Source organism: Bufo bufo, chromosome 1 (genome assembly GCF_905171765.1).
Source record: "Bufo bufo chromosome 1, aBufBuf1.1, whole genome shotgun sequence".
Classification (NCBI taxonomy): Eukaryota; Metazoa; Chordata; class Amphibia; order Anura; family Bufonidae; genus Bufo; species Bufo bufo.
Genome location: NC_053389.1, coordinates 442,347,981 through 442,373,000, shown reverse-complemented (window position 1 = coordinate 442,373,000; position 25,020 = coordinate 442,347,981). Strand labels below are relative to the sequence as shown.

The 25,020-nt window shown below is 46.0% G+C and overlaps 1 protein-coding gene across 1 annotated transcript in view; it reads left to right on the top strand.

Annotated features, from left to right (window-relative positions):
- Nucleotides 1–25,020, top strand: part of LOC120987072 (tyrosine 3-monooxygenase-like) — a 124,831-nt gene that overhangs the window by 8,260 nt on the left and 91,551 nt on the right. Inside the window, exon 3 of the mRNA XM_040415708.1 lies at nucleotides 22,015–22,103. Within this exon, the coding sequence (XP_040271642.1) occupies nucleotides 22,015–22,103 (89 nt within the window). The remainder of the gene's footprint in view (nucleotides 1–22,014; nucleotides 22,104–25,020) is intronic.

Here is a 25,020-nt window from a genome sequence, read left to right as displayed (position 1 = left end):
TAATCTAAATAGATATAGTTCCTCCAATCCCTCTTTCGCTTCTTCACTCTATTTCTGCTTTTCCACTGCTCTCTTGTAGTACTTTATATTCATACTTACCGTATATACTCGAGTATAAGCCGACCCGAGTATAAGCCGAGCCCCTAATTTTACCCCCAAAAAATGGGAAAAATTATTGACTCGAGTATAAGACTAGGGTGGGAAATGCAGCTATAATGCAGAGTGTATGTGTATATAATGCACACACTCTACATTATATACACACATCTGCAAGAGGGTGACTCCCTGTATTTAATGCAGAGTGTGTGCATTATATACACACACACTCTGCATTAAATACAGGGAGCCATCCACAGATCTCCCCCCTAAACAGTGCCATCCACAGATCTCCCCCCTAAACAGTGCCATCCACAGATCCCCCCTAAACAGTGCCATCCACAGATCCCCCCTCCCCTAAACAGTGCCATTCTCTATCAGTTCTTTGTTTTTCCATACTTCCCTATCCTCCTTAATATCTCCCAATCTTTTCTTTCCCTCTTGCATCTTATACCATGACAATACACCAGTTGGGTCTCCCAAAATATAATATGATGCCACAAACTGTAATTGCCATCAACCCATCTGTGAGGCAATCACTTTGCCTTGACCATCATACCTCACACTTTGTTGATTCAGTAGTAGGGAACAGGACTACTATTATATATGTTATCACTTGTATTATCTGTTATGCTTTTGAATCCCGATCTTTTCCCTCCCCCCCTTCCCCTGTCTCTCCCCCCCCTCCTCACCCTATTGGCTATCATGATATAACACACTCACTTTTGTGTCAATACAGATTCAGGAATGACCCAACTTAACATTGTCTCTTATAATGTGAGAGGTATCAATTCCCCAGCCAAGAGAGGACAGGTGATTTACTCTCTTAAAAAAAAAAAAACATTTTAAGAAAACAAACATCCCTACCATGAACAGGCAATACTTTTCTGATTGGTTCCACTCCACCTCTGACAGTGGAGAGTCAAAGGGTGTTAGCATAGGAATTAGCAAAAACATTTCCTTTTCAGTTACTGAGAAGTGTACGGACTCCGAGGGTCGCTACCTCTTCATATGTTAGGAAATATATATGCTCCCAACAAAGAACAGATCCCATGGCTTATTTGGGTCCTTAAAAGACTCTCTCAGTTCACAGAAGGTACACTAATCCTAGGTGGCGATTTTAACGTGACCCTGAACCCTCTAATTGACACATCTAGCGGCAGATCCTCTCTACTCTGTCGGGCCCTGGCAAAACTAAAACGCTATGCTCTCTACAATTAGCTGACGCGTGGCACGCTTTACATCCATCGGTAAAGGACTATACTCATTACTCTGCACCCCATAACTCCTATCAAAGGATTGATTTTATATTCATACCTGTTACTCACATACAATATTGCTGCTCATCCTCTATAAAATCCAAAGTCATTTCTGACCACTCTTTAGTAGAGCTTAAATACACAATTCCTTCCTCACCCACTCCCTACGTATCAGGCCTTATGCACACGACAGTGAAAAAAAAGTCTGTTAAAAACGGACACACTGTCAGTTTTTCATGGCCATTTTGCATCAGTGTATGCATCCATTTTCTGGCCGTGTGTCCGTTTTTAATGTCCGTTTTTCATCCGTCTTGCATCAGTTAAAAACGGACATGAAAAATTAATGAATTTGACCCACTCTTCTGAGAACACCCACAGGACGGTAGGCTCCCAGCTAAAATAATGTCCCCCATACTGTAGTTTTATTTAATTTTTTTGCTGCCCCCAGCTTTTACAATGCCCCCATGTAGGCCCCCAGCTAAATAAATGTCCCCCAGTGTATATATTTTTTCCTAGTGTCCCCAGCTTTAATAATGCCCCCATGTAGGCCCCCAGCAAAATAAATGTCCCCCACAGTGTATATAATCTTTTTATAGTGTCCCCAGATTTTATGACGCCCCCATATAGGCCCCCAGCTAAATAAATGTCCCCCACATTGTATATAATTTTTTTTATAGTGTCTCCAGCTTTTATAATACCCCATGTAGACCCCCAGCTAAATAAATGTCCCCCACAGTGTATATACTTTTTTTAACCGCCCCGAGCTTTAATAATGCCCCCAATGTAGGGTCCCATCTTAAATAATGTCCCCCATAGTGTGTTTCTTTCTTCTTTTTTTTTTAGGGCCCCAAGCTTTATAATGTCTATGGTTTATATAATGCCCCCATAGTGTCCCGCAGTCAAAAAAACAACAACAAACCTTCACCTTATCCACTTGCTCGTGCTGCAGCAGTCTCTTCTCTCTTCACAGAACGGGACCTGCCGAAGTTGCATGATGACGTCACTGCGCGCTCCCACGTGGTTACTTCACCACGCAGTACGTAGGTCCTTTGGCAGGTCCTGCTCAATGAAGAGACTGCCGCACCACGAGTAAGTGGATGAGGTGAGTTTTTTTTAACCCCTAAATGGCCTGTGTACCCGTTTTTAACGGCCGTTAGATGGGTGCACTCCTGTCAATCGGCCGTTAAAAACGTCCAATTGATTTTTGGATGGGCGCTATTCACTGGCCGTTAAAAGAACGGCCATGTGAATAGCCCCATAGACTTTCACTGGTGCTAAAAATGCAGTGTGACGGCCGTTACTTAGACGGCCGTCACATGGCCATTTTTCACTGTCGTGTGCATGTAGCCTTATAGAGAGAAAATAACAAAACTTCTAGTAGAGTTCTTTGAGGTCAATGACAATGGGGAGGTCTCCCTGCAGACACTCTGGGAAGCCCATAAGGCACATATTAGAGGTGAGCTGATCTCTCTATCTGCTCATGTCCATAAAGAGAAAACTAAGTAGATCTCTGATCTTCAGCAGAAAATCTCGCGACTGGTGTGCCTGCATAAGAGCTCCCTATTGGCCTCTCATCCTGCGGAATTATCTTCCCTTCGAGATAAACCAAAAAATGTTCTGAATCTTACATCAGCAAAGGCCTACCTTTATGCGAAATACAAACACTATGCTCACGGAGATAAACTGACCAGATTCATGCTGGCACAGATTAAAAACAGGAAAGCTAAATCTATTATCCCTTGCCTCAAGAGACTCTGCAAACAATCTTTTACACAAAACAGAAGATATAGCAAAAGAATTTAGAACCTTTACACCCAACTTTACAATTTACAACCAGCACAGATAGGAGCTGACCCTCAGATTAAAGCTAATCTAATAACTGACTTCCTTTCATCTCTATCTCTTCCCCAAATTACTGCCACTCAATCCCAAAAACTCTGCTCTCCCATCACCGACCAAGAAATAAAAGACGCAATATCCACTTTGCCAAAAAACGAATGCCCCGGCCTAGACTGCCTGACCTCTTTTTACTATTCTACCTGTCTGGAAAATCTGCTCCCATACATCGGCAAACTATACAACTCAGCACTATCTGGTGTTCCCTTCCTTCCACAAGAAGACACTTTTAGTGCAAATTTCTATCATTCATAGAGAAGGGAAGGACCCAATGTACTGTAGCAACTACCGACCCATTTCTTTACTTAATGTAGATCTAAAGCTATTTGCAAAGATCCTGGCCCAATGATTACAAAACACCCTTCCCTCTCTGATCTATCCAGATCAGGTGGGATTTGTACCTGGTGGAGAGGGGAAAGATAATATTTACAGAGTTACACAACTCATTGCCTATGCAAAATCCTCGACTAAACCTTTAATACTTTTAAGCACAGATGCCGAAAAGGCATTCAACAAAGTGGATTGGTCCTACCTCAGGGCCTCACTAGAGGCTTTTGGTGTCCCGTTCATTGAAGCTATCTTCACTACACGCAGTGCGTAACTAACGGGGAAGCAGCGGAAGCAGCTGCTTCGGGGCCCGGCGCCCCGGCAGCGTGTGTGATATCGATTCTTGTGTTAATGTTCAGGGCCCCTTCACAGCATCAGCGGCTGACCAGGCCCCCTCGCTAATGTGATCTAATCTTACTGTCTCCTAAAGTCTCCTGATTTGTCTGGGATTCGAACCCACAACCTCCAATGTATCAGTGGCAAAGCATTTACCCACACAGCCATAAAAGATACATTGCAACTGATTGAAAAAATATGAGACTTCTACTGTTATAGCTGGCTAAGTGTACATCTATACACATGACAGCTGTCCCAGCACACTCAGCTCTGCTATATCTCTATATATGAGCAGCTGTCATGTGTATAGATGTACACTTAGCCAGCTATAACAGTAGAAGTCTCATATTTTTTCAGTCAGCAGCAAGGCAGCTCTTATGGTCTTGTGGTTAAGTGCTTTGCCTCTGATACAGAAGGTTGTGGGTTCGAATCCCAGCAGAAAATTTTCTGAAATACAAGCACTGACTCCATATATGGATATACAGGGCGGGACACAGGAAGAGGCTGCATCGCATCGCTGACATGGAGGTAAGTAGAAGTGTTTATTTTTTTTTTTTAATACCCGACTGTTACTGCCATGGGGGGAGCGGGGGGCACTTGATACTGGCACATGGGGGAGGGGGGTTGGCACCTGATACTGGCACCGGGGGGGGGGGGGGGGTTGGCACCTGATACTGGCACATGGGGGGGAGGGAGAGAGGCACTTGATACTGGCACTTTTTTTGTGGGGGGGAAGATGGCTCTATGATACTGGGACATGGGGGGAGGAGAGAAGCACTTGATACTGACACCTGGGGGGGGGGGGGGGGGGTTGGCACCTGATACTGGCACATGGGGGGGGAGAGAGGCACCTGATACTGGCACCTGGGGGGGGGGGGGGGTTGGCACCTGATACTGGCACCTGGGGGGGAGAGAGGCACCTGATACTGGCACATGGGGGGGGAGGGGTTGGCACCTGATACTGGCACATGGGGGGGAGGGAGAGAGGCACTTGATACTGGCACTTTTTTTGTGGGGGGGGAGATGGCACTATGATACTGGGACATGGGGGGGAGGAGAGAGGCACTTGATACTGGCATTTAGGGGGGGTTGGCACTTGATACTGGCACATGGGTGGATTTGGCACTATGATACTGGCACATGGGGGGGAGAGAGGCACTTGATACTGGCACTTTTTTTTTGGGGGGGGGGGGAGATGGCACTATGATACTGGGACATGGGGGGGGAGAGAGGCACTTGATACTGGCACATGGGGGGGGTTTGGCACTATGATACTGGCATATGGGGGTTGGGAAGGAGAGAGGCACTTGATACTGGCACATTGGGGGGGAGATGGCACTATGATACTGGGACATGTGGGGGGGGGAGGAGAGAGGCACTTGATACTGGCACATGATGGGGGCATCTATGGGGACACTTACTGGCACATTATTGGGGGGCATTATGGGGGACACTAGGCCGGCAGCCTATCAGAGGCCGGACACTGAGGGGCATCTACTGGGGCACTATATATGGGGCATTTTATACTGGTACATTATGGGGGGCACTAGCAGGAAAGGGGGAGAGGAGCACTATGGGGGAATTTACTGGGGGCACTATATAGGGGTATTTAATACTGGCACATTATGGGGGCACTATGGGGGCACTATGGGGGCACTATGGGGGCACTATGGGGACATTAGCTCAACTGGGGGCATTACAAGGGGGTATTTTTGCACTGTCACATTATAAGGAGAATTATTACTACTGGGGGGGGGGCATTATGGTGGGCTTTATTACTCCCCCATAGTATGACCCCCTAGTAGCAGCACCAGCCTCTCCCTGCTCTGCTATCCCTCTGCCCCTTCTCCAAATCCTTATTATGAAATCTTTCTCATTAGGATATAGCACAACATCAGCTCCGCCGAGCCCCCGACCAAAGTGTGGAAGTGGCGTCCGAGATCCCCAAGGGTCAAGTAACTGTAAGTTTTCATATGAAATATGTTTATGTTATACACATATAGCATCCACTGTGCCACACAATATACAGTATACCGCTACACTGTGCCAAAGGAGTGGGGTTTACACAGGAGGAGGGAGGTGCGAAGCGCGCTGGATGGGCCCTTACAAATATTTGCTGTGGTGCCCAGTCACTTCTAGTTACGCCCCTGACTACACGGGCCCCACCGCCAGTGTGGATCATCGACACTCTGTCACCTGTATTCCCCATCTCCAACGGTACCCAACAGGGATGTCCTTTATCCCCTCTTCTTTTTGTGTTAACAATGGAAACACTATTACAAAAAATAAGGTTAGATGACCAGATACAGGGAATCAATTGTGGTGGAAGGGAACACAAGGCCGCAGCATACGCGGACGACTTTTAATTAATGCTAGGCAATCCCTCTGATTCACTTCCCATAACAGAATACCTTTTTAATGAATTTGGACAGATATCCAATTATAAAGTGAATATGAACAAGTCACAGGCCCTCAACATATCACTCCCCAAACGTACAATTACTGCTACCTCTCCTTTCGACTGGTCACAACCCACAATTACATTCTTAGGGGTTAAAATCTTCTCTGAGCCCAACCAGCTATATAAAAATAATTTCCCACCCATACTGCATGAGATAATATCTTAAATCTTATCCTCCTGGCCTACCCCATATATCTCTTGGTTCAGACGTAAAAATATTGCTAAGTGCCTCATTTGGCCAAAAATTATGTACCTATTACAAGCACTCCCTATCCATATCCTCAATACCTTCTATACTACGGTGAATAGGATATTTTCAAGATACATATGACACATGGAACTGTAAGAAACCGAGAATTAAATACTGCACCTTCCACAGAGATTTGACAGAATAGACCTACCCGCTCCACAAACATTTGTCAGAGCAGTCCACCTGAACAGAATTGTCGACTGGATCAGAAGTCCACCTCATAAGATTTGGGTCGGCATAGAAGAAAAAATAGCAGGCTACCCACTTACAGTGGGGGAAATAATTATTTGACCCCTCACTGATTTTGTAAGTTTGTCCAATGACAAAGAAATGAAAAGTCTCAGAACAGTATCATTTCAATGGTAGGTTTATTGTAACAGTGGCAGATAGCACATCAAAAGGAAAATCGAAAAAATAACTTTAAATAAAAGATAGCAACTGATTTGCATTTCATTGAGTGAAATAAGTATTTGAACCCCTACCAACCATTAAGAGTTCTGGCTCCCACAGAGTGGTTAGACACTTCTACTCAATTAGTCACCCTCATTAAGGACACCTGTCTTAACTAGTCACCTGTATAAAAGACACCTGTCCACAGAATCAATCAATCAAGCAGACTCCAAACTCTCCAACATGGGAAAGACCAAAGAGCTGTCCAAGGATGTCAGAGACAAAATTGTAGACCTGCACAAGGCTGGAATGGGCTACAAAACCATTAGCAAGAAGCTGGGAGAGAAGGTGACAACTGTTGGTGCGATTGTTCGAAAATGGAAGGAGCACAAAATGACCATCAATCGACCTCGCTCTGGGGCTCCACGCAAGATCTCACCTCGTGGGGTGTCAATGGTTCTGAGAAAGGTGAAAAAGCATCCTAGAACTACACGGGAGGAGTTAGTTAATGACCTCAAATTAGCAGGGACCACAGTCACCAAGAAAACCATTGGAAACACATTACACCGCAATGGATTAAAATCCTGCAGGGCTCGCAAGGTCCCCCTGCTCAGGAAGGCACATGTGCAGGCCCGTCTGAAGTTTGCCAATGAACACCTGAATGATTCAGAGAGTGACTGGGAGAAGGTGCTGTGGTCTGATGAGACCAAAATAGAGCTCTTTGGCATTAACTCAACTCGCTGTGTTTGGAGGAAGAAAAATGCTGCCTATGACCCCCAAAACACCGTCCCCACCGTCAAGCATGGGGGTGGAAACATTTTGCTTTGGGGGTGTTTTTCTGCTAAGGGCACAGGACAACTTATTCGCATAAACGGGAAAATGGACGGAGCCATGTATCGTGAAATCCTGAGCGACAACCTCCTTCCCTCTGCCAGGAAACTGAAAATGGGTCGTGGATGGGTGTTCCAGCACGACAATGACCCAAAACATACAGCAAAGGCAACAAAGGAGTGGCTCAAGAAGAAGCACATTAAGGTCATGGAGTGGCCTAGTCAGTCTCCGGACCTTAATCCAATCGAAAACCTATGGAGGGAGCTCAAGCTCAGAGTTGCACAGAGACAGCCTCGAAACCTTAGGGATTTAGAGATGATCTGCAAAGAGGAGTGGACCAACATTCCTCCTAAAATGTGCGCAAACTTGGTCATCAATTACAAGAAACGTTTGACCTCTGTGCTTGCAAACAAGGGTTTTTCCACCAAGTATTAAGTCTTTTTTTGTTAGAGGGTTCAAATACTTATTTCACTCAATGAAATGCAAATCAGTTGCTATCTTTTATTTAAAGTTATTTTTTCGATTTTCCTTTTGATGTGGTATCTGCCACTGTTACAATAAACCTACCATTGAAATGATACTGTTCTGAGACTTTTCATTTCTTTGTCATTGGACAAACTTACAAAATCAGTGAGGGGTCAAATAATTATTTCCGCCACTGTAGATACTTAGTAATCTCTGATCAAAATAGCCTTATATCCACCAAAACACATAATCCTCTTATAAATGAAACCAGACGTACCTGGAACACAGGCAAAATCCACTCAATTTGCTCTCCTTTCCCTTCCCCGCTATAACAAATTAGAGATATATTATACACCCCTGATCGTGCCCACAAATGCACCATATCGACTGAGATTAAAAACAATAAGGCCACTATTGACTCCTTAATCTCAATAGGCACAATTCCTCCCCTCAGCACGCTTTCTGATCTACTAAACTGTCCTTCCCTATCCCAAATATTATACAACAGGTTTACCCTCTCCTTCAAACGACTACTATCATCAAAAGACATAAGTAGGTCAGTCACATCTTTCAAATCCATTCTCACCGAGCTCAAAACTCCTAAAAAAGTAGTCTCGACCGTTTGCAAGCTACTTCTATCCCCTCCCACAGATATACACTGCGTGCAGAATTATTAGGCAAATGAGTATTTTGACCACATCATTCTCTTTATGCATGTTGTCTTACTCCAAGCTGTATAGGCTCGAAAGCCTACTACCAATTAAGAATATTAGGTGATGTGCATCTCTGTAATGAGAAGGGGTGTAGTCTAATGACATCAACACCCTATATTAGGTGTGCATAATTATTAGGCAACTTCCTTTCCTTTGGCAAAATGGGTCAAAAGAAGGACTTGACAGGCTCAGAAAAGTCAAAAATAGTGAGATATCTTGCAGAGGGATGCAGCACTCTAAAAATTGCAAAGCTTCTGAAGCGTGATCATCGAACAATCAAGCGTTTCATTCAAAATAGTCAACAGGGTCGCAAGAAGCGTGTGGAAAAACCAAGGCGCAAAATAACTGCCCATGAACTGAGAAAAGTCAAGCGTGCAGCTGCCAAGATGCCACTTGCCACCAGTTTGGCCATATTTCAGAGCTGCAACATCACTGGAGTGCCCAAAAGCACAAGGTGTGCAATATTCAGAGACATGGCCAAGGTAAGAAAGGCTGAAAGACGACCACCACTGAACAAGACACACAAGCTGAAACGTCAAGACTGGGCCAAGAAATATCTCAAGACTGATTTTTCTAAGGTTTTATGGACCGATGAAATAAGAGTGAGTCTTGATGGGCCAGATGGATGGGCCCGTGGCTGGATTGGTAAAGGGCAGAGAGCTCCAGTCCGACTCAGACGCCAGCAAGGTGGAGGTGGAGTACTGGTTTGGGCTGGTATCATCAAAGATGAGCTTGTGGGGCCTTTTCGGGTTGAGGATGGAGTCAAGCTCAACTCCCAGTCCTACTGCCAGTTTCTGGAAGACACCTTCTTCAAGCAGTGGTACAGGAAGAAGTCTGCATCCTTCAAGAAAAACATGATTTTCATGCAGGACAATGCTCCATCACACGCGTCCAAGTACTCCACAGCGTGGCTGGCAAGAAAGGGTATAAAAGAAGAAAATCTAATGACATGGCCTCCTTGTTCACCTGATCTGAACCCCATTGAGAACCTGTGGTCCATCATCAAATGTGAGATTTACAAGGAGGGAAAACAGTACACCTCTCTGAACAGTGTCTGGGAGGCTGTGGTTGCTGCTGCACGCAATGTTGATGGTGAACAGATTAAAACACTGACAGAATCCATGGATGGCAGGCTTTTGAGTGTCCTTGCAAAGAAAGGTGGCTATATTGGTCACTGATTTGTTTTTGTTTTGAATGTCAGAAATGTATATTTGTGAATGTTGAGACGTTATATTGGTTTCACTGGTAAAAATAAATAATTGAAATGGGTATATATTTGTTTTTTGTTAAGTTGCCTAATAATTATGCACAGTAATAGTCACCTGCACACACAGATATCCCCCTAAAATAGCTAAAACTAAAAACAAACTAAAAACTACTACCAAAAATATTCAGCTTTGATATTAATGAGTTTTTTGGGTTCATTGAGAACATGGTTGTTGTTCAATAATAAAATTAATCCTCAAAAATACAACTTGCCTAATAATTCTGCACTCCCTGTAGAACACTTTTTCATTAAAGCTCTCAAAAGAAGAACTATTAACTATTTTCCTCGCTCCAAAGCAGACCTCTAAGTGTGTGAGAATGCAGGCGAGCGGCTACAAAATACTGACCAGATGGCACCTTACTCCAGTGCTATTAAAAAAATACAATACCAATTATAACTCTAACTGCTGGAGATGCAAACAGCAACTGGGTACTTACTTCCACTTATGGTGGTCCTGCCCTCTCATTGTCCCATACTGGAGGTCCGTTTTAACCCAGATCAATTTAATCACAGGCCTAAATCTACCCTTGCTCCCCGAGATCTGCCTACTACACCTCTTCCCGAACAAAATCCCAAAATGCAAGCTCCGGTTAACTAGACAACTCTTAGCTGCAGCCAGAATTATGATACCTACTTTCTGGAAGTCTGATCTTTCGCCTACACTTGCGCAATGGTCTGACAAGGTGTATTCCATTTTCCGCTTAGAAGAACTAGCTAGTTGGGAATCCAAATCACATAATCTTTTTCAGGTTATCTGGTCTCCCTGGGCAAAATTTAGACACTTTGAGTAATAAGAGACTTTACCCTCTCACATTCCTATTCTTCTTGGAATACATAATCCAGTCTGAACAAAATGGAATGCTACAGTGGGTCATGAAAGCCACATTGAATTAGGTTACAGCATTAAGACTAATAGCCTAATTGTAACTGCAATTATCGTTCACTTTTGATTTGTCTCTAGATTTCAAAATAATTTTGAAAAGAAAAAGAACAGTACCAGTGCCACCAGAGCTCCCCTTATGAACAATACCAGTGCCACCATAGCCCTCCTTAAGAACAGTACCACTGCCACCATAAACCCCATAAGAACAGTACCAGTGCCACCATAGCCCCCCTTATGAACAATGCCAGTGCCACCATAGCTCTCTTATGAAGTATACCATGCACTGTCTGCCCTGCTGTGCGTGCTGCTTATAGTGTGGATAAGCAGTGCTCCTGGGTAGGGATGAGCGAACCCGAACTGTTTGGGGTGTCCGTGACACGGACCCGAACCCGAACATTTTCGTAAAAGTTCGGGTTCGGTGTTCGGTGCTTTCTTGGCGCTTTTTAAAAGGCTGCAAAGCAGCCAATCAACAAGCGTCATACTACTTGCCCCAAGAGGCCATCACAGCCTTGCCTACTATTGGCATGGCTGTGATTGGCCAGTGCAGCATGTGACCCAGCCTCTATATAAGCTTGGGTCACGTTGCGCTGCACGTCACTCTGCTGATTCAAGGATAGGGAGAGGTTGCAGCTGCGACGTTAGGGCGAGATTAGGCAGATTAACTCCTCCAAAAGACTTCATTCTGTGATCGATCTGCAGCTGTGGATCATTGAAGTGCTAATATTGACTTGCTCACTTTTTTGAGGCTGCCCAGAGCGTTTTTAGATCACTTTTTTTCTGGGGTGATCGGCGGCCATTTTGTGTCTTGTGGTGCGCCAGCACAAGCTATCACCAAGTGTATTTAACCATCAATAGTGTGGTTATTTTGTGCTATATCCTACATCAGCTGCAGGCTGAGCCTGTGTCACCGAAGTGCATTTAACCATCAACAGTCTGGTTATTTTTTGGCCATATACTACATCAGCTGCAGGCTGAGCCTGTGTCACCGAAGTGCATTTAACCATCAACAGTCTGGTTATTTTTTGGCCATATACTACATCTGGTGCAGGCTGAGCCTGTGTCACCCAAGTGCATTTAACCATCAACAGTGTGGTTATTTTTTGGCCATATACTACATCAGGGGCAAGTTGAGCCTGTCACCCAGCGCCTAAAAAATAGACCTGACATTTCTATTCAACCAAATCTGTACTGTTTTAGCTGGTCAAGTTATTTGTAGTGACCGTAAAAGCACATTTTTTGTTCTGGGTTGAAAAACTATTCCCAAATTTGCCATTCTCAAAATAACTAGTTTCTGCTATATGAGGCCAACTTGAAATCTATCCCAAAAAGGATATCTGACATTGAAGGTGCTGATAGTGTCATTCAGAAAAACCTAAGGGCTCTTTCACACTTGCGTTATTGTCTTCCGGCATAGAGTTCCGTCGTCGGGACTCTATGCCGGAAGAATACTGATCAGGATTATCCTAATGCATTCTGAATGGAGAGTAATCCGTTCAGGATGCATCAGGATGTCTTCAGTTCCGGTACGGAACGTTTTTTGGCCGGAGAAAATACCGCAGCATGCTGCGCTTTTTGCTCCGGCCAAAAATCCTGAAGACTTGCCGCAAGGCCGGATCCGGGATCAATGCCCATTGAAAGGCATTGATCCGGATCCGGCCTTAAGCTAAACGTCGTTTCGGCGCATTGCCGGACCCGACGTTTAGCTTTTTCTGAATAGTTACCATGGCTGCCGGGACGCTAAAGTCCTGACAGCCATGGTAAGTGTAGCGGGGAGCAGGGGAGCAGCATACTTACCGTCCGTGCGGCTCCCCGGGCGCTCCAGAGTGACGTCAGGGCGCCCCAAGCGCATGGATCACGTGATCACATGGATCACGTCATCCATGCGCATGGGGCGCTCTGACGTCATTCTGGAGCGCCCGGGGAGCCGCACGGACTGTAAGTATACCGCTCCCCCGCTCCCCGCTCCTACTATGGCAACCAGGACTTTAATAGCGTCCTGGGTGCCATAGTAACACTGAAAGCATTTGGAAGACGGTTCCGTCTTCAAATGCTTTCAGTACACTTGCGTTGTTACGGATCCGGCAGGCACCTCCGGCAACGGAAGTGCATGCCGGATCCCAACAACGCAAGTGTGAAAGAGGCCTAAGACACACGCTACCGTGCAGATAGAAGTCTGATTCTGTGATTAAACCTATACCTGTCACACAGCGCAAAAAAAAACAGGCCTCACATTTCTATTCAACCAAATCTGTACTGTTTTAGCTGGTCAAGTTATTTGTAGTGACCATAAAAGCACACTTTTTGTTCTGGGTTGAAAAACTATTCCCAAATTTGCCATTCTCAAAATAACTAGTTTCTGCTATATGAGGCCTACTTAAAATCTATCCCAAAAAGGATATCTTATATTGAAGGTGCTGATAGTGTCATTCAGAAAAACCTAAGACACACGCTACCGTGCAGATAGAAGTCTGATTCTGTGATTAAACCTATACCTGTCACACAGCGCGAAAAAAAACAGGCCTCACATTTCTATTCAACCAAATCTGTACTGTTTTAGCTGGTCAAGTTATTTGTAGTGACCGTAAAAGCACACTTTTTGTTCTGGGTTGAAAAACGATTCCCAAATTTGCCATTCTCAAAATAACTAGTTTCTGCTATATGAGGCCTACTTAAAATCTGTCCCAAAAAGGATATCTTACATTGAAGGTGCTGATAGTGTCATTCAGAAAAACCTAAGACACACGCTACCGTGCAGATAGAAGTCTGATTCTGTGATTAAACCTATACCTGTCACACAGCGCAAAAAAAAACAGGCCTCACATTTCTATTCAACCAAATCTGTACTGTTTTAGCTGGTCAAGTTATTTGTAGTGACCGTAAAAGCACACTTTTTGTTCTGGGTTGAAAAACTATTCCCAAATTTGCCATTCTCAAAATAACTAGTTTCTGCTATATGAGGCCTACTTAAAATCTATCCCAAAAAGGATATCTTACATTGAAGGTGCTGATAGTGTCATTCAGTAAAACCTAAGACACACGCTACCGTGCAGATAGAAGTCTGTTTCTGTGATTAAACCTATATCTGTCACACAGCGCAAAAAAAAACAGGCCTCACATTTCTATTCAACCAAATCTGTACTGTTTTAGCTGGTCAAGTTATTTGTAGTGACCGTAAAAGCAGACTTTTTGTTCTGGGTTGAAAAACTATTCCCAAATTTGCCATTCTCAAAATTGTGGTGAACGGGAACAATGAGGAAAACATCTAATAAGGGACGTGGACGCGGACGTGGACATGGTCGTGGTGGTGTTAGTGGACCCTCTGGTGCTGGGAGAGGACGTGGCCGTTCTGCCACAGCCACACGTCCTAGTGAACCAACTACCTCAGGTCCCAGTAGCCAGCAGAATTTACTGCGATATTTTGTGGGGCCCAATGCCGTTCTAAGGATGGTAAAGCCTGAGCAGGTACAGGCATTAGTCAATTGGGTGGCCGACAGTGGATCCAGCACGTTCACATTATCTCCCACCCAGTCTTCTGCAGAAAGCGCACAGATGGCGCATGAAAACCAAGCCCATCAGTCTGTCACATCACCCCCATGCATATCAGGGAAACTGTCTGAGCCTCAAGTTATGCAGCAGTCTCTTATGCTGCTTGAAGACTCTGCTGCCAGGGTTTCCCAAGGGCATCCACCTAGCCCTTCCCCAGGGGTGGAAGAGATAGAATGCACTAACGCACAACCACTTATGTTTCCTGATGATGAGGACATGGGAATACCACCTCAGCATGTCTCTGATGATGACGAAACACAGGTGCCAACTGCTGCGTCTTTCTGCAGTGTGCAGACTGAACAGGAGGTCAGGGATCAAGACTGGGTGGAAGACGATGCAGGGGACGATGAGGTCCTAGACCCCACATGGAATGAAGGTCGTGCCACTGACTTTCAGAGTTCGGAGGAAGAGGCAGTGGTGAGACCGAGCCAACAGCGTAGCAAAAGAGGGAGCAGTGGGCAAAATCAGAACACCTGCCGCCAAGATACTCCGCCTGCTACTGACCGCCGCCATCTGGGACCGAGCACCCCAAAGGCAGCTTCAAGGAGTTCCCTGGCATGGCACTTCTTCAAACAATGTGCTGACGACAAGACCCGAGTGGTTTGCACGCTGTGCCATCAGAGCCTGAAGCGAGGCATTAACGTTCTGAACCTTAGCACAACCTGCATGACCAGGCACCTGCATGCAAAGCATGAACTGCAGTGGAGTAAACACCTTAAAAACAAGGAGGTCACTCAGGCTCCCCCTGCTACCTCTCCTCTGCTGCTGCCACCTCGGCCTCTTCTGCGGCTGCTGCCGCCTCGGCCTCTTCCTCTGCCTCTGGAGGAACGTTGGCACCTGCCGCCCAGCAAACATGGGATGTACCACCAACACCACCACCTGCGTCACCAAGCATCTCAACCATGTCACACGGCAGCGTTCAGCTCTCCATCTCACAAACATTTGAGAGAAAGCGTAAATTCTCACCTAGCCACCCTCGATCCCTGGCCCTGAATGCCAGCATTTCTAAACTACTAGCCTATGAAATGCTGTCATTTAGGCTGGTGGACACACACAGCTTCAAACAGCTAATGTCACTTGCTGTCCCACAGTATGTTGTTCCCAGCCGCCACTACTTCTCTAAGAGAGCCGTGCCTTCCCTGCACAAACAAGTGTCCGATAAAATCAAGTGTGCACTGCGCAACGCCATCTGTGGCAAGGTCCACCTAACCACAGATACGTGGACCAGTAAGCACGGCCAGGGACGCTATATCTCCCTAACTGCACACTGGGTAAATGTAGTGGCGGCTGGGCCCCAGGCGGAGAGCTGTTTGGCGCACGTCCTTCCGCCGCCAAGGATCGCAGGGCAACATTCTTTGCCTCCTGTCTCCTCCTCCTCCTACTCAGCTTCCTCCTCCTCTTCTTCCACCTGCTCATCCAGTCAGCCACACACCTTCACCACCAACTTCAGCACAGCCCGGGGTAAACGTCAGCAGGCCATTCTGAAACTCATATGTTTTGGGGACAGGCCCCACACCGCACAGGAGTTGTGGCGGGGTATAGAACAACAGACCGACGATTGGTTGCTGCCGGTGAGCCTCAAGCCCGGCCTGGTGGTGTGCGATAATGGGCGAAATCTCGTTGCAGCTCTGGGACTAGCCGGTTTGACGCACATCCCTTGCCTGGCGCATGTGCTGAATTTGGTGGTGCAGAAGTTCATTCGCAACTACCCCGACATGTCAGAGCTGCTGCATAAAGTGCGGGCCGTCTGTTCGCGCTTCCGGCGTTCACACCCTGCCGCTGCTCGCCTGTCTGCGCTACAGCGTAACTTCGGCCTTCCCGCTCAACGCCTCATATGCGACGTACCCACCAGGTGGAACTCCACCTTGCATATGCTGGACAGACTGTGCGAGCAGCAGCAGGCCATAGTGGAGTTTCAGCTGCAGCACGCACGGGTCAGTCGCACTGCGGATCAGACACACTTCACCACCAATGACTGGGCCTCCATGCGAGACCTGTGTGCCCTGTTGCGTTGTTTCGAGTACTCCACCAACATGGCCAGTGGCGATGACGCCGTTATCAGCGTTACAATACCACTTCTATGTCTCCTTGAGAAAACACTTAGGGCGATGATGGAAGAGGAGGTGGCCCAGGAGGAAGAGGGGTCATTTTTAGCACTTTCAGGCCAGTCTCTTCGAAGTGACTCAGAGGGAGGTTTTTTGCAACACCAGAGGCCAGGTACAAATGTGGCCAGACAGGGCCCACTACTGGAGGACGAGGAGGACGAGGATGAGGAGGAGGTGGAGGAGGATGAGGATGAAGCATGTTCACAGCGGGGTGGCACCCAAAGCAGCTCGGGCCCATCACTGGTGCGTGGCTGGGGGAAACACAGGACGATGACGATACGCCTCCCACAGAGGACAGCTTGTCCTTACCTCTGGGCAGCCTGGCACACATGAGCGACTACATGCTGCAGTGCCTGCGCAACGAGAGCAGAGTTGCCCACATTTTAACGTGTGAGGACTACTGGGTTGCCACCCTGCTGGATCCCCGGTACAAAGACAATGTTCCCACCTTACTTCCTACACTGGAGCGTGATAGGAAGATGCGCGAGTACAAGCGCACGTTGGTAGACGCGCTACTGAGAGCATTCCCAAATGTCACAGGGGAACCAGTGGAAGCCCAAGGCGAAGGCAGAGAAGGAGCAAGAGGTCGCCAACGCAGCTGTGTCACGGCCAGCTCCTCTGAGGGCAGGGTTAGCATGGCAGAGATGTGGAAAAGTTTTGTCACCACGCCACAGCTAACTGCACCACCACCTGATACGGAACGTGTTAGCAGGAGGCAACATTTCACTAACATGGTGGAACAGTACCTGTGCACACCACTCCACGTACTGACTGATGGTTCGGCCCCATTCAACTTCTGGGTCTCCAAATTGTCCACGTGGCCAGAGCTAGCCTTTTATGCCTTGGAGGTGCTGGCCTGCCCGGCGGCCAGCGTTTTGTCTGAACGTGTATTCAGCACGGCTGGGGGCGTCATTACAGACAAACGCAGCCGCCTGTCTACAGCCAATGTGGACAAGCTGACGTTCATAAAAATGAACCAGGCATGGATCCCACAGGACCTGTCCATCCCTTGTGCAGATTAGATATTAACTACCTCCCCTTAACAATATATTATTCTACTCCAGGGCACTTCCTCATTCAATACTATTTTTAATTTCATTTTACCATTATATTGCGGGGCAACCCAAAGTTGAATGAACCTCTCCTCTGTCTGGGTGCCGGGGCCTAAATGTGTGACAGTGGCCTGTTCCAGTGGTGGGTGACGTGAAGCCTGATTCTCTGCTATGACATGAAGACAGATTCTGCGCTGACATAAGGCCAGATTCTCTGTTACGGGACCTCTCTCCTCTGCCTGGGTGCCTGGGCCTAAATGTGTGACAGTGGCCTGTTCCAGTGGTGGGTGACGTAAAGCCTGATTCTCTGCTATGACATGAAGACAGATTCTGCGCTGACATAAGGCCAGATTCTCTGTTACGGGACCTCTCTCCTCTGCCTGGGTCTAAATGTGTGACAGTGGCCTGTTCCAGTGGTGGGTGACGTGAAGCCTGATTCTCTGCTATGACATGAAGACAGATTCTGTGCTGACATAAGGCCAGATTCTCTGTTACAGGACCTCTCTCCTCTGCCTGGGTGCCTGGGCCTAAATGTGTGACAGTGGCCTGTTCCAGTGGTAGGTGACGTGAAGCCTGATTCTCTGCTATGACATGAAGACAGATTCTGTGCTGACATAAGGCCAGATTCTCTGTTACGGGACCTCTCTCCTCTGCCTGGGTGCCTGGGCCTAAATGTGTGACAGTGGCCTGTTCCAGTGGTGGGTGACGTGAAGCCTGATTCTCTGCTATGACATGAAGACAGATTCTGCGCTGACATAAGGCCAGATTCTCTGTTACGGGACCTCTCTCCTCTGCCTGGGTGCCTGGGCCTAAATGTGTGACAGTGGCCTGTTCCAGTGGTGGGTGACGTGAAGCCTGATTCTCTGCTATGACATGAAGACAGATTCTGTGCTGACATAAGGCCAGATTCTCTGTTACGGGACCTCTCTCCTCTGCCTGGGTGCCTGGGCCTAAATGTGTGACAGTGGCCTGTTCCAGTGGTGGGTGACGTGAAGCCTGATTCTCTGCTATGACATTAAGACAGATTCTGCGCTGACATAAGGCCATATTCTCTGTTACGGGACCTCTCTCCTCTGCCTGGGTCTAAATGTGTGACAGTGGCCTGTTCCAGTGGTGGGTGACGTGAAGCCTGATTCTCTGCTATGACATGAAGACAGATTCTGTGCTGACATAAGGCCAGATTCTCTGTTACAGGACCTCTCTCCTCTGCCTGGGTGCCTGGGCCTAAATGTGTGACAGTGGCCTGTTCCAGTGGTGGGTGACGTGAAGCCTGATTCTCTGCTATGACATGAAGACAGATTCTGTGCTGACATAAGGCCAGATTCTCTGTTACGGGACCTCTCTCCTCTGCCTGGGTGCCTGGGCCTAAATGTGTGACAGTGGCCTGTTCCAGTGGTGGGTGACGTGAAGCCTGATTCTCTGCTATGACATGAAGACAGATTCTGCGCTGACATAAGGCCAGATTCTCTGTTACGGGACCTCTCTCCTCTGCCTGGGTGCCTGGGCCTAAATGTGTGACAGTGGCCTGTTCCAGTGGTGGCTGATGTGAAGCCTGATTCTCTGCTATGACATGAAGACAGATTCTGCGCTGACATAAGGCCAGATTCTCTGTTACGGGACCTCTCTCCTCTGCCTGGGTGCCTGGGCCTAAATGTGTGACAGTGGCCTGTTCCAGTGGTGGGTGACGTGAAGCCTGATTCTCTGCTATGACATGAAGACAGATTCTGTGCTGACATAAGGCCAGATTCTCTGTTACGGGACCTCTCTCCTCTGCCTGGGTGCCTGGGCCTAAATGTGTGACAGTGGCCTGTTCCAGTGGTGGGTGACGTGAAGCCTGATTCTCTGCTATGACATGAAGACAGATTCTGCGCTGACATAAGGCCAGATTCTCTGTTACGGGACCTCTCTCCTCTGCCTGGGTGCCTGGGCCTAAATGTGTGACAGTGGCCTGTTCCAGTGGTGGGTGACGTGAAGCCTGATTCTCTGCTATGACATGAAGACAGATTCTGTGCTGACATAAGGCCAGATTCTCTGTAATGGGACCTCTCTCCTCTGCCTGGGTGCCTGGGCCTAAATGTGTGACAGTGGCCTGTTCCAGTGGTGGGTGACGTGAAGCCTGATTCTCTGCTATGACATGAAGACAGATTCTGCGCTGACATAAGGCCAGATTCTCTGTTACGGGACCTCTCTCCTCTGCCTGGGTGCCTGGGCCTAAATGTGTGACAGTGGCCTGTTCCAGTGGTGGGTGACGTGAAGCCTGATTCTCTGCTATGACATGAAGACAGATTCTGTGCTGACATAAGGCCAGATTCTCTGTTACGGGACCTCTCTCCTCTGCCTGGGTGCCTGGGCCTAAATGTGTGACAGTGGCCTGTTCCAGTGGTGGGTGACGTGAAGCCTGATTCTCTGCTATGACATGAAGACTGATTCTGCTCTGACATAAGGCCAAATTCTCTGTTACGGGACCGCTCTCCTCTGTCTGGGTGCCGGGGCCTAAATATGTGACAGTGGCCTCTTCCAGTGATGGGTGACATGAATCCAGATTCTCTGCTATGGCATGAAGAGACTGATTCTCTGCTGACATGAAGCCAGATTCTTTGCTATGGCATGAAGAGACTGATTCTCTGCTGACGTGAAGCCAGATTCTCTGCTATGGGACCTCTGTCCAATTGATATTGGGTCATTTTTATTTTTTTTATTTTTATTTTAATTCATTTCCTTATCCACATTTGTTTGCAGGGGATTTACCTACATGTTGCTGCCTTTTGCAGCCCTCTAGCTCTTTCCTGGGCTGTTTTACAGCCTTTTTAGTGCCCAAAAGTTCGGGTCCCCATTGACTTCAATGGGGTTCGGGACGAAGTTCGGTTCGGGTTCGGATCCCGAACCCGAACATTTTCGGGAAGTTCGGCCGAACTTCTCTAACCCGAACATCCAGGTATTCGCTCAACTCTACTCCTGGGCCTTCCTGTGCCAGCACACCTACCCTTGCTAGGCGTACTGCGAGGCTAGCCACACAGAAGAGCGCCTACACTGCTAAATGCTGATTGGTAAATCAGCCAGTATCAGACACACTCTATGTTATGGGTGAGGACAGTGACTGTGGGTGGGACGTGAACTGTGTAAGGGGGAGGGGAGTCAGCCTGGGCCCGGGTCCCCTTCAGAGCCCAGCACAGGGGCTGCAGAAAGCCAGTAAGCAGGGCCCAAACCTTACACATGGACTCAGGTTAGAAGCAGCTATATTTATTTAGCATAATTAGGGGGCAGAGCCTTCCATACATAGCCAGGCCCCTTTCGCAGCTGCGTGGTCTTCCTCTATTAGAGGTACGCCACTGTTTACAATGCCTCAGGCTGTCATAGCAACCAATTGTAACCCCAGTGATTTCCCTGCAGGGGCTCTGATATGAGAACAGCGGGAACTCCCTTCCACTGTCTTACCCCACAGATGCTGTGGTCCCCATTGACAGCAGCATCTGAGAGGTTAAATAAATAAGGCTGGTGTCATCGGTGATCCTGGTCACTCAGCATGTGAGCCCACTCCATACAACCCCTTTATGCTTATGATGCACATGTACGTGATATAGAGTTAAGTGGTTAAATGTGATGCTTGACTCCATCCCAACCAAAATGTCACCAATACTGAATGCCAAAGAAAAAGAACAGTGAGAATCCATAGAAGTCTGTGGTGAGAATAGGAGGGAGAAGGAATCAGCAGCAAATTGAGAGACAGAGAGGCACGTTGATGCAGATGCATCTTCTAGACTGCTCTACACTGCTTACTTCTCTATAATGTCCAACATGCTGCTGCTGCTGCTTCTGAAGGTGTGATAGAAAAAGGAGAGCACGGTCTCCTCTTCCATGGGTATGCTGTAGATGGGAGACATCATAGCATCTAGTCCCCACCCCTCCTGGAGCTGAATTCAGAGACAATTGATCTTTTGAAAACAGATGATAAATACATGATACAAGTCGTGTAATGTGCAGAAATAGTGTTACTGCTCCTATATACACATGGAAAATTATTCACATGAAAAGTCATCTGAAACAACAGCTACTCCTTAAGTAAAGATAAAATGATCATTGTATATTTAGGCTTCTTGGCATGTCTCACATGTGTGTTTTATTATGTAATTCAAACAGCGCCTTCTTTTCCAAGAAAAGTCCAAGATCTGGACATTTGCCAGCACCTAATTATGAAATTCGAACCAAATTTAGACAAAGATCATCCAGTAAGTATTAATAAATAAGCATAATGTGAAATGGCGTGTGATTGTTTTACACTATATGCTGTATATAATCCAGCAGCTGTTGCCGCGCCTGCACCATAGGAGTGGGCATAGGACGGCATTTTTCCTATAATGTACAAGAACGGCCACCGCTGCTGGATTGCAAGGTGGTTGTAACTGTGGAAATATGTATAATACGATTGAAAAATGAATCAAGCCAGCAAAGAAGGAAATATGGACAATCAAAATACATTAGTAAGTGCCTTGTATTAACTTTGTCTACATGATAAATGCCATTTGCTGAAGTGAGACAACCCTTTTAAGCCAAGACATTGGCTTATTCATCTCTTCTTACTGAAATAAATATGAGGGCTTAACTGAGCATGCATGTTAATTGCTGACAGCTATCTCACATGTATGACCAAAAATCAGCTGATTCAACATCAGTGCCCATAGGCAATAACCTATTGGACTGTCAGCTTTTGTAGCATTTTGAATCAGCATGTGCATTTATTTTCTGTCGGTCTATCAATTTTTTAACGTCAAATTTTTTTTTTTAATCCCCACCCCAGGCAGTGCCCTCAGTATATATAATGCCCCACATAGTGCTCTCAGGAGATATAATCGCCCCCATAGTGCCCCCAGGATAAATAATGCCCCTCGGTAGTATCCCCATTTTAAATAATGCACCTCAACAGTGCTTTTTGTAGCTATAATGCCACCCAAAGACCCCTCAGTATGAATAACACCCCCCTTTTGTATCCCCATAGACAGTAGCATGCAAAAGTTTGGGCACCCATAGTCAAAATTACTGTTACTGTGAACAGTTAAGCAAGTTGAAGATGAAATGATCTCCAAAAGGCATAAAGTTAAAGATGAAATATACTTTTCAACATTTTAAGCAAAATCAGTGTATTATTTTTGTTTTGTAAAATTTTAGAATGTAAACAGGAAAGGAGTACCTTGCAAAAGTATAGGAACCCATTATAGCTAATAGATTTTAGCTATAATGCCACCCAAAGACCCCTCAGTATGAATAACACTCCCCTTTTGTACCCCCATAGACAGTAGCATGCAAGCAATATCAGTGTATTATTTTCGTTTTGTAAAATATTAGAATGTAAACTCAAAGAGATTTGATCATTCAGATAACTTCGACCAAGGTCTTAGACCTTAACTAGCCTGTTAGGGTTAAGGCTTGCTTACAATCATCATTAAGAAAGGCCAGGTGACGCAAATTTCAAAGCTTTATAAATGCTCAGACTCGTCTAACCTTGTCCCAAAAAGTAGCATCCATGGGTTCTTCTAAGCAGCTGCCTAACACAATAAAAATTTAAATAGTTGAAGCCCACAAAGCAGGAGAAGGCTGTAAGAAGATAGCAAAGCATTTTCAGGTTGCCATTTTCTCAGTTCGAAATGTAATTAAGAGAATTAAAAAGAACAGTGAATATCAAGAGAAGGTCTGGAAGACCCAACTGGTAAATCAGAATCTCAGCTTGACTGCAAAAGACCTTCAGGAAGATTGAGCAGACTCTGGAATTGTGGTACATTATTCTATTGTTCAGCAACACCTGCACAAATATGGCCTTCGTGGAAAAGTCATCAGAAGAAAACCTCTCCTGCGTCCTCACTAAAACTTCAGCAAAAGAAGTTTGCTAAAGGACATCTAAACAAGGCTAATGCATTTTGAAAAGAAGCCCTGTGGACCAATGAGGTTAAAATAGAACTCTTTGGCCACAATGAGCAAAGATATGTTTGGAGAAAAAAAGGGCACAGAATTTCCTGAAAAGAAGCCTCTCCAACCATTAAGCTTGGGGGTGGATCAGTCATGATTTGTGGTTATGTTGCAGCCAATAGCATGGGAAACATTTCAAAGGTAGAAGGAAGAATGGATTCAATTAAATTCCAGCAAATTCTGGAAGCAAACACCAACTGTAAAACAAACAGAAGTTGAAAAGAGTATGGCTTCTACAAATGGATAATCCTAAACACACCTCAAAATCCACAATAGACTACCTCAAAAGGTGCAAGGAGAAGGTTTTATCGTGGTCCTCACAGTCCCCTTATCTGAACATCATTGAAAATCTGTGTATAGACCTCAAAAGAGCAGTGCATGCAAGACAGCCCAGGAATCTCACAGAAATGGAATACTTGAAATGGATTAAAATCCCTCAAAAAATAATTGAAATACTGTGGCTGGCTACAAAAAGTGTTTACAAGCTGTGATACTTGCCAAAGTGGGTGCTACTAGGTACTAATCATGCAAGGTTCCCAAATGTTCTGCTTTGGGCCCTTTTAATTTTTTTGTTATTTCGAAAACCTAAAAGATGAAAATATATATATTTTTTAACTTAAAATACAAAGGGAATGTGTCATCTTTAAGTTTATGTCTTTTGGAGATCATTTCATCTTCACAGTAACAGTAATTTTGACCAGGGGTGCCAACATTTTTGTATGCCACTGTATATAATGCTCCCCCTCTGTGCCCCTATATATATAATGCTCCCCTTTTGTGTCCCCAGAGATACACATTTAAAGCCCCACCTTCCACTTTCCCTCTGTAGTGTCAACATAAAAAAAAAACAAAGCAAACCGCAAAACTCACTTTTCCACAGGCTCAACTGGGAACACTCACTCCGCACTAGAGGCAGCAGAACCTAATGCTTCCAGCATTATTACATCACATTACTCTGAGAGTCAGGTCCTGCTGCCTCCAGTGTGGAGCAAGTGTTCCTAACATGTATTTGGGGGGGTGAGTATATACAGTGGTGAAAATTAGATTTTTCAAGTTTTCCCATCTACAAAGAATGGCGAGGTCTGTAATTTTTATCGTAGTTACACTTCAACTGTGAGAGACAGAATCTAAAATAAAATTCTGAAAATTACATTGTATGATTTTTAAATAATAAATTTGCATTTT